A 14,012-nucleotide genomic window follows, 5' to 3' on the forward strand; every position below is an offset into this window, starting at 1 on the left:
ACAGGACTCATCCCCAACCGATCCCCAACAGAAACAGACACACACAGGATAGTATAGGTAATAAACTCGTGTTTCTACAAGAAACAAAGCAGTTAATATACAGAATATACAACTTTCTCAGGCCTGACACCCCCCATTCCTCACAGATCCCTGCCTAACCTGATCTACCTCCATAGTTGAAGACCCACCCCGCCCCCCACCTCCCTTGCACAAGACACCGTGTCCGCTCCACCGAGGCGACTGCAAAAATGGAAGGAATAAAGAAATGTATGTAGACAGCGTCACAGGAACTCAGATCACTGATAGACGCGCGCACACACGTGTCGCTGTGTACGGGAATATAAGAGCACGTGTAATGTCTGCTTGCACGTTGTGTTTCTAAACTTGCTAAAATAGACATTTTCAGGAAATGTTAAAAAGGGCAGCCTGGTCTTTAATAATGGAGACAAAATAAAAATCGAGTGGAGGGTCCTAGTGACCCGCTAGCCCCTGTTTACGCAGGACGCCTGACTGGACGGGTAAAAGCTTCAATTTTTTTTTTTAAAAGTTATCGAATAAATTAACAGTTAGGGCCCAAAAGCTTCTTTTCAAGTGGTAAGAATTAAAACAACATAGGACATGAGTTGGCTATTAATAGTGACCTAAGAGCAGGACATGATTGGGGCCTGAATACTCAAACAAGGACAGGGAAGAGCTTCACAAAATCTACCAAGCAAGATACACCAGAGGAGACACCTGGTATCATTATATATTGCAGTGCAGGCATAACGGTGTGAGGAATGGCAGTGGGGGGTGGGCCAGTCAGGGTGGCTTTCCGTGGTCCGTTTCACCACCGCAATGTCACGGATGACCAGTCTCTGGGTCATTGCAGATTTCGCAGTCAGCTTTATATACATATGAACATAGCGTAGTGTGCTTGTATATACAGGTATGAGGGGCCACACTGGTGCACAACAAAGAGACTTGCGGGGCCAATCTTATTCACTCTGTCAGGAGGAGAATGAGCCCCCATCCATGGGAAAGACCGTAGATCCCTCAGGCAGCCAATGAAATCTCCTCATCGAAGGTCGGCTTGTGCGTTACACAGTCCTTGTCCTGATAATGGATATGCGGAAGGTAGAAAGGTTCACCCCCCCAGGACTGCATATGCTGGAAAGGGTGCAGGCGGTGCACAGCTTCATTTAAGGGTTCTAGATTGTTGTGGTGTTTCAGCTCAAGAACCCTGGAACTATTTCAGCTGTAGTCAATGGGGTAGGGGTGGGAGGAGCCCAAGTTCTTGGCCGCCACCCTGTATAAATAACATACTCCCAGAAAGGAATAAAAAAAACACATGACTAAAATATATATAAAAAAAAAAAAAAAATAGGCCAGTTAAAATGGCTAGGAAAAATAAAATTTAAAAAAATGAACATTTATATATATATATATAATTACACCCTGTGTGACTGAACAAATTGAGCGGGGAGACTGTCACAAGCAGAGCTCAGGATAAACGCTGTCATGTTTTGGCTAATTGGCGCCATTTTAAAGTGCCGTTAAAAGGCCAGGCCACTAATTTCTCAGAAACAGAGAAAGCAAATAGGGAAAAATAAAAATCTAAATATCATGAAAAGAGACTGTCACTATCCTTGTACCAGGCACCGCAATGGGCACCAACAAAAGCCACAAACTCCCCATTTACACTTTACAGGCCCGTTTCCTTCTCCATGGGCTCCGGAAATGAGAACTTGGCCCATTCCATTCACCAATTTGTTTTGACCACCGTAAGCAGTGCCGATGACTGGAGCTGGCAAAAGGCACGTGGTTAATTCAAGGTGCCCCGGCAGTTCTCAGTCCCACATAAACAGGGAATCTTGTTCTCCTCGATGGGGAATTTGTAGTCATACGTTATCTCCTCATTCACTCCTATTGCTTGCTTAGAGTAAATTACAATTTTCTTTTGGGACTCGATCGTGATCACTTTGGCGTAACAGTTGGGCTGTAATATGAAGGAAAAAAGAAAGAAGAGGAACATGTTCAAAATGAAGTCAAATACAGAGAGAAATATAGAAAAGAAACACAACCACAATATAATTTGCAGTCTCCACAAATAAACAACCACAGCCCCACGTGGAGAATATGGCGGATTGGGAGTCACGCCTCTTACCGTGCAACAGTGGTTTATAAATCGGGCCAGGTTCCCGTATTTGGTGGCATCTATAATGGTGTCCTGGTCAACCCGGAACAGATAGCTGCTACCGATCCCTTCCTGGGAATATCGCTTCTCTCTCATGTCAGCCACCACCTGTAAGAGTCATAATCAGATTGTTACAATATTCCTACAAAAGGTGTAAAAGCATTTTTCCATTTACATCAGGGGTGGGGAACCTTTTTTCTGCCGAAGGCCATTTTGATATATGTAACATTATTCGCGGGCCTGGTGATGTCACACAGGGGCGGGGACACAATCGCTAGTGATTACAGCAATGCCAGGAGCATCCTGAAGATGCTCCGGGGAGCTGTAAGGGCAGCAGCGTGACCGTCTGAAACGTCCTAAGGATGCTCCAGGCGGCACTGCTGCATAGATTCTGGCTGCAGGGTGCCATTCTAGGGACCTTGCTAGCCAAATGAGGCTAGCAGAAAAAAGCTCAGAGTGCAAGACCAAATGATTCCGCGGGCCTTATATAGCCCCCGGGCCTGATTTACATGACTGATATGTGATGACATTGGGACCTATGGCTGACATTGTATAATGGCAGTTGTTTAATACATTAATGTAAATATCTGTTTCAAGAAACATTCACAACAGACTATATTTTCCTCCCTCTCGAAAGGCACCTGTCACAATACGACACTTGTAGCACGCTACCACCAAGATCTGTCTCAGGGGCTGACTCTTACAGAAAATACCAACTTAAAATCAGGCTACAAAAGCACTGAACTGAGTTATCATTAACCCAACAATGCCTGTATTACAGTTAGGTATGAATCGGCTAAGAAAGTTAGTAAGTGGAATTTTACTATGAACATATAGTCGCAATACTGAAGGTGTGTAAAAGGAGAAGACGACAGACATATACGGGGCGATTCAATTGTGATTTTCGCGCCCGATCTCATGGCTAAAGTAATGGGAGATCAGGCGGCAAAATTAATCGGTTTTAGACGCGCATGTCGCGCCCAAAAGTACTGGGTTTTAGCCGCGTAAACCCATCTAAAGTCCCGGTTAGGGCTTTTCGCACATTTCTGATTGCCACCTCAGGAGGCAGCAAGCAGAAATGTCGGCAAAAACAATTGTATTCTCCCAATAGTTTTACAAATGTAAGAAAACATTGCTTTAAAATAAAAAAGGTTTAATAAAATAAAAACCTCTGCAATTTCCGAATGCAGAAACACGGACCATTACCGCAGTGCAGATTGGCCTCCAGATATACGACTCTCCATAGTTTTTTTTGGAAATTTTAAAGGCATTTCTTCTTCAGGGTCCATAGGGCTCCACAGGGAGACAATGGGGTGTAGGTGGGACCTTGGAAGACCGGACACCAACAGCAAAGCTTTTCAATCCCAGGTCCTTCCCCCTATGGCCCGCCCACAGCCTGAGGGCAACTCAGTTTTGTCGGTGTCCGGCAGGAGCTGGGTCACCATTTTTAACAGTGGGGCTAATTCAAGCAGCCCAAGCTTATTTTTATGGATTTATATTTTATTTCTAGTGTTTTAAACTGAGCAGCAGCAAAAAGACTGTCCCTTGAACATCTGTGCTGCCGCCCCATCACCCCTCCGCAGCGCTGTGACACCAAGCCCTGGCTAGGTATTCCCAGTTAGGCTCTTAGCTAGCAAGCGCCCAGGACCCCAGACCGGAATCCAGGTGACAGGTAAGGTGGACCCCCTCTTGCGGGGGCCCGCGTCTTTACGCAATCTAGCCTCTCAGTAGACGGACCGGAGGAGCGGATGTGAACCCTGGTGAACCCTGATGTGAACCACGACTCCACTTGACCACCGGGGCATATAATACATTGGCGTAGAGGCAGATTTAGAGGCCAGAGGACCCGATGGTTAACGTCCGCACGGGGAGAAGGAACTCTCTCTGCAGCCCCTCCCCAACTCAGGGCACCATTCCACTGCGGTCTGGCCGTTCCCTGAGCTGCTTCTCCCTCTCTCCCCCTCAGAGACACGAGGCAGCCATTTTCTGCTTCACAGGTCTCCGGGAATGCTGGGTCCAGTCTCCCTGTATACCTCTCCCACGGGCCAGGTTATACAGCGCTATATCCTACCAGCCTCTGAGGTCTGTGTAGTTGATTGTTGTGTCAGTAGCAGATAGTGTTCTTTTCTGCGTTTGTACGTGACTTGCGCTGGCGTTGATCTCTACTTTCTATATTGTCAGCTTTCACTTTATTCTAATTTACCCTGACATACTAAGGTATAGGAGGTTCATTGTACCTCACATCTCCTATATATTTGTGAGGGCTGTCACATACTATATAGCGTAGTTGCACACTACACTGTGCCATATTACACATACAGCAGGGTGTTCACTGCACTTGTGGCTATGTCTGGCAGAGGAGAGAACAACAAGCAGCCTGATGCTGCTGCTGCTCCTACTCTGGGGTCTTGTAAGTCCTGCTTAGCCCCAGAGGACCTCATTCAGGATTGTTTTTGTACAAACTGTTGCACAGACTCAGCCCTGGTGTCTCCTCCTCAGGGCCCACCCTGGGCGGCCTTTTCTCAGGTACTGACAAAGATTGCGGACCACTTATAGTAGCCCACCACCCGTGGGATGGCCACAGCAGGTACTCCCTGCAAATCCTTTGCCTCTCCCGAGGGTAGACATACTCTCTACCTCAGTACAGAGTTTGGCGAATACCTCTACAGTTTCTCAGCAAATGCTGCAAAAGGAAAAGCCTTTACCTACTAAACCCACCTATGTTATCTTCCCAGTCCACAGAGTTATCCGATTCGGATATATCACCTGGGTAGGCAGATGACGCAGACCTCTCTCACTCTGACTCCGTCTCAGCCACCCTCTAAATTAAATATGCCTGCTCTTGTGAGAGATGTAAAAATCTATTTTACATATAGAAGATGAACCCGCTCCTAAGAAAAAACAACCACTTTTTACACGACAAAAGGTCATTTACCAGTGTTCCCCCACTCTGACCAGCTTCACATGAGTGAAGCTTGGAATATGCTTGTTAAAATGTTTCAAATTCCAAAAAGTTTAAGTTCCTTTTACCCTCTTCCAGCTGCTGATTGCACTAAATGGGAAGTTCCCCCAGCAGTGGATTCTCAAGTAACACGTCTGGTGAAGAATGCCACCTTACCTATCCATAATGCAACCTCCTTGACAGAGACTACAGATAGGCGTATAGAAGCTTGTCACAAATCCATATACTCTCTTACTGGAGCTATTACTGGTCCTGCTAGGGTTACGGCCTGGGTGGCAAAAGCCATTGAGAGTTGGGCAGAGGCCCTAGAAAAGACTTTTCCCCCTTGATGCTTCAAGGGAACTATCATCCTACATATCTCACATTGCCTTTCAACAAACGCACGGGTGGCTGATCAATTGGAAACAGTCTTCCCTGACACCTTCTCTAAGAATGGTACAGGCATTCCATTTAGACAAGGGTCGCCCCTTCTGGATCCAGGACTAGGCTCTCCTCACCATGGACGCAAGCCTCTGGGGCGGGGCGCAGTGACCGGCCAGCACTCTTTCCAGGGCCGCTAGACCCCAGTCGAGGCAAAGTTACCAATCAATGTCTTGGAACTTCCCGAGTCATCTACAGAGCTCTCACTCTGGCTCAGGATATTCTTGAGGGAAGGCCAGTACAAGTACAGTCACACAACGCCATGGCTGTGACCTACCTCAATCACCAAAGAGGCACTCTAAGTCAGGCAGCAATGGCAGAAGTGTCCCACATTCTCACATGGACCAAACGGCATCTCCCAGTCATCTCCGCTGTATTCATCTCAAGAGTTCTAAATTGGGAAGCAGGTTTCCTCAGCCGTCACGATGTGCATGCAGGAGAGTAGTCTCTACATCCAGAAGTCTTTCAGCTCCTGGTGGACAAATGGGGTCTGCCGGATGTGGATCTCATGACCTCGAGACACAACAATAAACTTCCAGTATATGGAAGCAGGACAAGGGACGCCAACGCAGCCTTCGTGGACGCATTGTCAGTGAAATGGATCTTACATTTGGCATGCCTCTTTCCCCCAATATCCCAGCTTCCCCAAGTTCTTCAGAAGTTCAAGCAGTATCGGGGGCACAGTCCTGTTGATAGCTCCGGCTTGGCCAAGATGCTATTGGTACTCCGTTCTTCAGCGTCTCTCCATAGACATTCCTCTTCAACTTCCTCTACGGGTAGACCTGTTGTCTCAGGGTCCATGTCTACATCTGGGCCTGGCCCGTCTGTCTTTAACGGCTTGGCTCTTGAGACATCCCTCCTAACGGCTAAGGGATTTTCCAGCTCTGTGGTCAAGACCATGCTCAGGACCCGTAAACTGGCCTCAGCCAGGATTTATCACAGAATATGGCATACATCTCTCCAATGGTGTGCTCCAAGACACTATGACCCCCAAGTTTTTAAAGGTGTCTAGAATTCTGGCCTTTCTTCAGGCTGGAATGGATCTAGGCCTCAGCCTGGCATCTCTGAAAGTGCACGTCTCTGCTTTATCCATCTGGTTCCAGCGCAGACTGGCTCCTGCAAGGTGGTCTCCATATACAGCCTCCCTATGTCCCTCATGCGGCTCCATGGGATTTGGCAGTAGTGCTCCAAGCACTTCAAAAACCTCCAATCGAACCCCTGTCAAGTCAAGTGGCTCACTGTGAAGACTGATTCTTCTGGCTATCGCATCTGCCCGTATGGTATCGGATTTAGGGGCGCTTTCATGTCACTCCCCCTTTATAATCCTTCATCGGGACAGGACTGTTTTTTGAACACGCCCGGGCTTCCTTCCCAATGTGGTCTCTCGATTCCACCTAAATGAGGAAATTTCGGTTCCGGCCTTTCAATCACCAGACCTCTCATCAGGTGAGGCCTCTTTGGATGTGATCCGTGTTCTAAAGATCTACGTGGACCGTACTACTTCCATTAGGAAATCGGACTCCCTCCTCGTCCTATATGGATTCCACAAGATGACCAGCTAACAGACTCTGTCCAGATGGATTCGCATTACTCACAGGCTTACACGCAGTCTGGCCTTCCTGTGCCGGCTACAGTATCTGCTCATTCTACTCGCTCTCTGGGTCCCTCGTAGGCAGCCTGGCGCGGCTTCAGATGAACAGCTAGGCAGGGCGGCCACTTGGTCGTCTGTCCACACCTTTCTTAGGTTTTATGCCTTTGATACATTTGCCTCTCAGGATGCTTCCTTCAGGCGTAGGGTTCTTCTATCAGGTCAGGAGCTTTTCCGCCCTTGAACAACTGCTTTGGGACATCCCCAATGTCTCCCTGTGGAGCCCTATGGACCCTGAAGAAGAAAAAGGAGAGTTATGGTAAACTTACCTTTGTTAACTCTTTCTTCGAAGTCCATAGGGTCCACAGGGCTCACGTCCTGACGCACCTGGCTTCTATGGGCTTCTTCTCTTGGTCACTTGTTCCCTTCTCTGAGAGACTGATTCTTCAGTGTACCAGGCTTCCTTCTCTCCTAACCTGCTTCTGCCTTGGGCTCATTAACAAAACTGAGTTGCCCTCAGGCTGTGGGCGGGGTATAGGGGGAAGGACCGGAGCATCCTGGGATTGAAAAGCTTTGCTGTTGGTGTCGTGTCCTCCAAGGTCCCACCTACACCCCATTGTCTCCCTGTGGACCCTATGGACTTCGAAGAAAGAGTTAACGAAGGTAAGCTTTACCATAAGTCTCCTTTTCTTACTGCCCACAGTCCTTGCCCTCTGGGGTCACACACAAAGGCAGCGTGTAATGCTAATCTGTCACGTGTAGACATGAAACACCACTATAAAGTAACAATACTCCGTCCTTATAAAGATCTGAACGAGGAATCATAATTCAGTATGGACGCTCCTAAACGTCTATATATACTGGGCAAGTGGTCTAATATATGCGCTGAGGAGGCGCAGAGGGTCCGATTCTGAGTCAAGTGCAAGTGGGTTTCTGGGTGGATCTTGCGGATTTCAGCATTCTGCACATGCACCACAGAAAGAAATTAGCGAATACGCCCAAAAAGGCATACTCACATGGCCAGAGACCACAAGTGTGAACGGACTGCAGCTGTGGATGGAAAGACAATGGGCGGGGCAGCATGTTTGGCATACACTCAGATTAGCTAGCAAGTAGGCTGCTGCGCCCGAACAGAAAAGTGGACACAGATGAATCTGTCCCAGAGTCCGCTAGCGATAGACCCCCTGCTATGAGCAACAGTAGGGTGTCTGGCAAGGGCAAACAGCTGATATGTTAGCAGAGCAAGTTACACATTCTTACTTGAAAGGTTGTCAAGGGCAGATATACATGTCCCAAGGTTTTTAGCTTCTGTCTGGTAGACAGAAGCCGATTAGCAGCCTTAATTGCCAGACCACCTGTGAGAGGCTGATAAAGGGTGCGTCAGTCTCTAACTACCTGGGGAACAGGTTAGAGGCCTGTTGAGAGACACTGTGATTACTGAATGTAAGTGCTCTGCTTAAGACTTCAGTTTTGTGAGAGGGACATTAGATCATTCCACTCTGAGAATGGGAATAATTTTGTTTAGTTAGAGCCAGACAGGCCAGGATTTAATTTTAGGTTTTGTTTATTTTTTGTGCTGCTAATAAAACTAGCTGCAGTTACGTGTACCAAAGCCCTGGACTTGTTATGCAGCAGCCAAGTTGTAGTACACAAGTGCAACTGCTTACCCCAGGAAACTCTGATCTTGCCACACTATGTACTACATACAGTACAGCAAATGCACCATACAATATCCCGCATCTCAAAGCCTGTAAGGTACGGGAACAAACTGGAACCTATACAAATCTGATCCCGCTTACTGGATAAAGTTATTATAGGTGCGTGCTTTATAAATCACACAAAATAAATCTCTAGACAGTTATCATAAGCCTGAAAACTCAGATTTGGGTGGAGTTTCCTAAGCTACATTATTTTGTATCTATTTCTACAATGAAGAAAACATGGCGATACACTGCGCACAGCGGCAACACATAGCGGTTGGAGGGTTTTCTCCCTTACGTACATGAGGATAAAATCCTATTCTTGGAAGTTCTTTTTAGAGAAAAGTTTATTTTGTTTTTACTGGCCCTAAATCCTTAAAGAACACAAATCGGGGGAATGCAACGGGTGGTCATGGGAGGGGAGTCCTTTGTCCGGTCGTGTTGGTAATTTAGGATGACAATTAGACCTCTTAACCACATATTCCATGGGTGGAGTGTGCCATATACCAGGTCTGACATTACAAGTCTCTACCATCCTGGTGGTAGCCAGACCCGGACGTCACAATGACATCACCAGGTTTCCTGGAGTTCTGCTTCCAATCATACTGCAGAAACCTTGAATCAAACGATACTGGAAGCGAAGGCTGTACCAGGGAGCCGGCTCCAGAACAGGCAGACACAGGCTCTGAAATCGGTCTATGTAAGATCGGTCACGCAGGTGGTGAGAGGTCATCTCTCAGTAGCTGATCACATTAAAACATCGGCCTCTTTCCTTTTCATATTTGTGGGATAACTATCACTGCGGACGCTGCCAAGGTGAAAGGTCATCAGGAGACCAGTGACTAGCTTATCATGGACAGTGGTCATATACTATGGCTAGATGTCATGTTACATACCTTAATACACAATCAGATAAAATCTCATTAAAAAAACTCGTAGGAAGAAAAGAGCAGTGCCATCTAGTGGAGAAACGGAGCATGGGTCTCACCTGCCGTATGTTCTGTCCGACATATTCTATCACCATCTCATCTGCAGCAATGGGCTCCATAGCGAAGAGACCCCACTCGTGAATGCGACTGCGGCCGAATCTAAGCTTCTTCTTACGGAACTGCGAGGAGAGAATAGTCACAATCACGACCAGCGTATTCGCATGGCTAACACATGACGCCCCATTCAGTGGCGATAGCTGCTATAGCAAAACAGATGTGTCCACCCACTACCAGATCGCGCCAAACAGCCCCGTACACCGCACCACAGACGGTACTACTTAGCTGCGCCAAAACACTAATCCTGAGCACCTAGTGCACTGTTTGTGAGCTAAAGATGCAAAGTAAGGGTGAGGAAAAAGCACAAGGCCAGTCCGACGCAAGTGACCCGCGCCATGCGTCATTCTGGTTAATCTGCGTCTCTATACCAACTCCTTTACGTCAAAATACCTAGCACACTATTTGCGAACTAAGACGCAAGACTGTGGAAAAAGCAAAGCTGAGGAAGCAATGCGCAGCATGGGAACCGCGCCGGGCTTTTCGTGCCACCTAGGTGTATGAGGACACATCTGTAAATGTGATCTACAACAGGTGTAGGAACAGTGCTCGTTACTGCCCTCTTGTGTTCTGCAGCTGAGATTACAACAGATCCTTACCTTGAGTTGGTTGAGTTTTAGCAGGTCGCTGTCCAGCAAGGAGAATGAGCCAATGGCACTGAGCAGACGTCTCTGCTCTGAGCGACGTTCAGACAGCACCCGGTTAGTTCCCTGTAAGAGGAATGTGTATTATAAAGTCTGCACAGCAGGGAAGAGAAAGGAGAATGCTCTAATCATCTACCGGCAGGACTACTGCAACAGAATGGGCTCACTCCAATCTCCTACTCCTACTGCAGCTCAACCCATACACCAACTTTCCTCCCATTACCCAGTCCCCACACACTAGCTCCCTATCACAAACAGGATAGGGTTCAAAATCCTAATTTGTACATACAGCAGTCTCACCACTCCTTGCTTCTCCTCCCCACATACTCCCCATACTACAGCTGCCCCCCTATCAATTATCACCCCCTCTCTGAGCTCCCTTTCTCCCTCAGGCCAATAGGCTGCACCAATAACCTGAAACCTTCATCATCACCCCACCAGCTGCTCGGAGCCTCCAAGGCCTCTAGTCGCTGCCTCAAATCTTTCTCTCCATCAGATAACCTAACCCTCTAGTGACTAGTCTCCTCGTTCCTCCTCACTTTAGACGGTCAGCTCTATGTGCTTTGTATACTACTACTAAGTCTTCCTGTGTGATAAATGAATGTGACCAGGCAGGACGGACAGACCTGTGTGTCCATGTCTAGCTCCTGTACAGACACTGGGATCACATCCAAGTACTTGTCTTTGTCCTTCTTGCTGATGACGTAGTAGCCCTCGCTCCGAGCACAACCGGTCTGGTGCTCACGTAGCCCGTCCTGGCGGTTCTTCCGTCGTTTGGGATCCGCAATGTTGGTGAGTGAGATGGTGTTAAGGAATAACAGCCTCATTCAGCGCGCGCGCGCACACATACGTGCTCTACACAGGGGCGTAACTAGGTATTTGAAGGCCCTATAGCAAAAATTTGTAAGGGCCCCTATGTACCACCCAATGGACTATAACACAGGTAACTTTGACAAGGAAGATGCCCCCTCCGCTCCGGGACACACACTAATATATTATATATATATATATATATATACATATACATATATACTCACACATATGCAAGACCCTGCAGGTAGTTCTAGAATATACCAAAAATGTACGTGTTCTTTGCAAGCTAGGACTTGAAGGCAAAAACTTTGCAGGCTTTTAGAGTTATTTTTTGGGGATGGTATATTCCGGCACACTGCGCCACTCCGTCAGCAATCCCACTGCAGGGCATCGCAACCACTCAGCCGCCCTCCAAAGCAGAGCAAAAGCACAATACAATGTCAAAGTCTGTAAGATATTCAGTAAAACCGTAATATATATGATGATCCTTGTGTCAACTTGTAATACATGGATGCTGTTTAGATAATAATGATGATTTAGCTTACAGAATACATTTCAAAACATACATATGTGACCGAATTCATTATAATAATAGTCGTAATTTTATCCTTCTCTCGTTATGTTGCCTCCAGCCTCTAGGTGGTGCTCTTTTTATTGTTGTATACTAAGTGATTTCCCATCAGCTAAACGCCTTACATAAAAGCACTTATACGCCAAACAAGTGATCATTCCCCTTATATAGCTAAATACCCCTCCCCCCTTAACCTTTCCCTCAGCCATAAAAAGGATATTAGTATGGGGGACCCAGTGGGTGTCGTTTAGCCAGTCTGTACTATGGTCTTCTTGTAGGAGCCTCTCATAAGTTTCCTTTAGGAAGACCAAGTCTTCTGTATCCAGCCCGGAATTCCATATGTCGTATAGAACGGTCATCTGCTCGAACTCGCTGCGAATATCGTACTTCGGCAGGGTATAGGGTATTACAGAACGACGATTCTTGTGGGACCTCAGCTGCCGTGTGCTCACCCATAACTCTTCCTCCTCCTCCTCTTCTTCCTCCTCCTCTTCTGATGTGACCTCCCCAGGCTCAGACTCCTCCTTAACTTGTTGCAGTCTCCGGTTTTTACTCCTGAAGTCCTCGTGAGTCACTTTAGCCATGGCCTCCTCTGATTTCCTGGGAGATGTCAACTGCATGTCCCCAACTTCCAAAAGCCCTGTATCGCCCTCCAGGCCTGGCAGTAAGCTGCCCCCTACACACACAACTTCCTCCGGGGCCTCTAGAACAGGCTGTCTGAGGTCTATATGTAGGATCTCGCTGGGCTTTTCCAAATCCACGGAGGCTCCCCGTTGCCTCTTGGAGGGTAGCTTGTAAGCGGCAGGAATAGAGGCATAACTGTGCTCCAGTAAGATCTGCCGGACAAAGACGAAAAGGACGTCTTCCACCGGCTCTGTCCTTTCCGGCTCGCAAGGCTCATGCACAACAGCAAGTGGAGTTTCTGGCTTTGGTGGTGGCTCTGGAAGAGTTACCACCCTTTCCTCCTCCACACGATCATACTCATCTTCCAAGGTCTCCTCTCCATCATCTTGTATACTTTCCTCTTGTCCTACACGGGGTGGGTAGGACTTCACCAGACACGCATGGTCCCATGGAAGATTTAATACAGTCATCGGTTCCAGCTGTTTCTTCTGAGGTTCTTTGGCAGGGGTCGGGGGCAGCTCGGCTTCTGGTTTTGAGCTTTGGAGAATCTCAGTCGGCTGTACAGGTGAAGGAGCTTTCGGTAAAGAAAGAGGAGTCTCGTCCACAGGCAGAGCAGGTTCCAGGCAGGGCTCCTGTTGGGCGACCTGTGGGACTTCAGGAGTAATATTCCCCGGCACCAGATGATTTGGGGATTTGATTTCAGTAGGCTCAGGCTCCTCTTCTGGAGTGAGAAGAAAGGAGACTGTTTTACGTCTCTTCTTGGGAGGAGGGAGAAGCGGCAGCGGTGGAGAGGAAGGTGCGCATGGCTTGGGAGGTGTCAGGGGAGTAGGCGGAGGGGGCACCAGAGGTGAGGCTTCTACGGAAGGCTCCTCCGTTACTGCGAGGGTAGGAGGCTCATCTGCAAAATTAGAGGCAAAAGGATGGATTAATGGAATAGAAGAAAGTGCAAAATTACACCGGAATTATTCAGCGTTTGCCCTGGGACAATTGTGCTACTGGCAGCATCTGGGAGATCCCGATGATTTTCTGCCCCACTCAATGTATCAGTCGTAGGGTATGGAGACACCAAAGCAGGGACTGATACAAATGTACAGCCCTGTACAGAGGACAGGGCTGTGTAATACATTGACACTTTTTAGTAGGGGCATTCAATACTCGGCACCGAAGCTATTGTGGAACTACACATAACAGCATGTCCTGCCAGTTTTGCTGAGGGCATGCTAAAAACTGCGGCAGAGCATGCTGGGATGCAGGTTGAATACTCCAGCTATATAGACTATTATTAACAACAACAACAACTGTATTTAAATGATAACTCCCTATGGATGGGTGTCTAATGGCCCCACGCTGCACTCCTCCCTGATCACATCTTAGCCAGACTCTGGATGGGTGTCTGTAATGACCCCACGCTGCACTCCTCTCTGATCACATCTTGGCCAGACTCTGGATGGGTGGCTATAAAGGCCCCACG

The 14,012-nt window shown here is 47.7% G+C and overlaps 1 protein-coding gene across 4 annotated transcripts in view; it reads right to left on the reverse strand.

Moving 5' to 3' along the window:
- The window catches only part of SETD1A (SET domain containing 1A, histone lysine methyltransferase), a 48,491-nt gene that overhangs the window by 436 nt on the left and 34,043 nt on the right, over nt 1-14,012 (reverse strand). For all 4 annotated transcript variants that reach the window (XM_088463827.1, XM_088463830.1, XM_088463828.1 and 1 more), the window contains exons 14-19: nt 12,138-13,439; nt 11,160-11,329; nt 10,489-10,599; nt 9,835-9,954; nt 2,147-2,284; nt 1-1,978 (exon numbers count right to left, since the gene is read on the reverse strand). The exon at nt 1-1,978 is cut by the window's left edge and continues 436 nt beyond it. In XM_088463827.1, coding sequence (XP_088319953.1) covers nt 1,805-1,978; nt 2,147-2,284; nt 9,835-9,954; nt 10,489-10,599; nt 11,160-11,329; nt 12,138-13,439 — 2,015 coding nt within the window. In that variant the 3' untranslated portion in view covers nt 1-1,804. The remainder of the gene's footprint in view (nt 1,979-2,146; nt 2,285-9,834; nt 9,955-10,488; nt 10,600-11,159; nt 11,330-12,137; nt 13,440-14,012) is intronic.

The sequence above is a fragment of the Taudactylus pleione genome, unplaced genomic scaffold, assembly GCF_031769625.1.
Source record: "Taudactylus pleione unplaced genomic scaffold, aTauple2 ptg001463l, whole genome shotgun sequence".
NCBI lineage: Eukaryota > Metazoa > Chordata > Amphibia > Anura > Myobatrachidae > Taudactylus > Taudactylus pleione.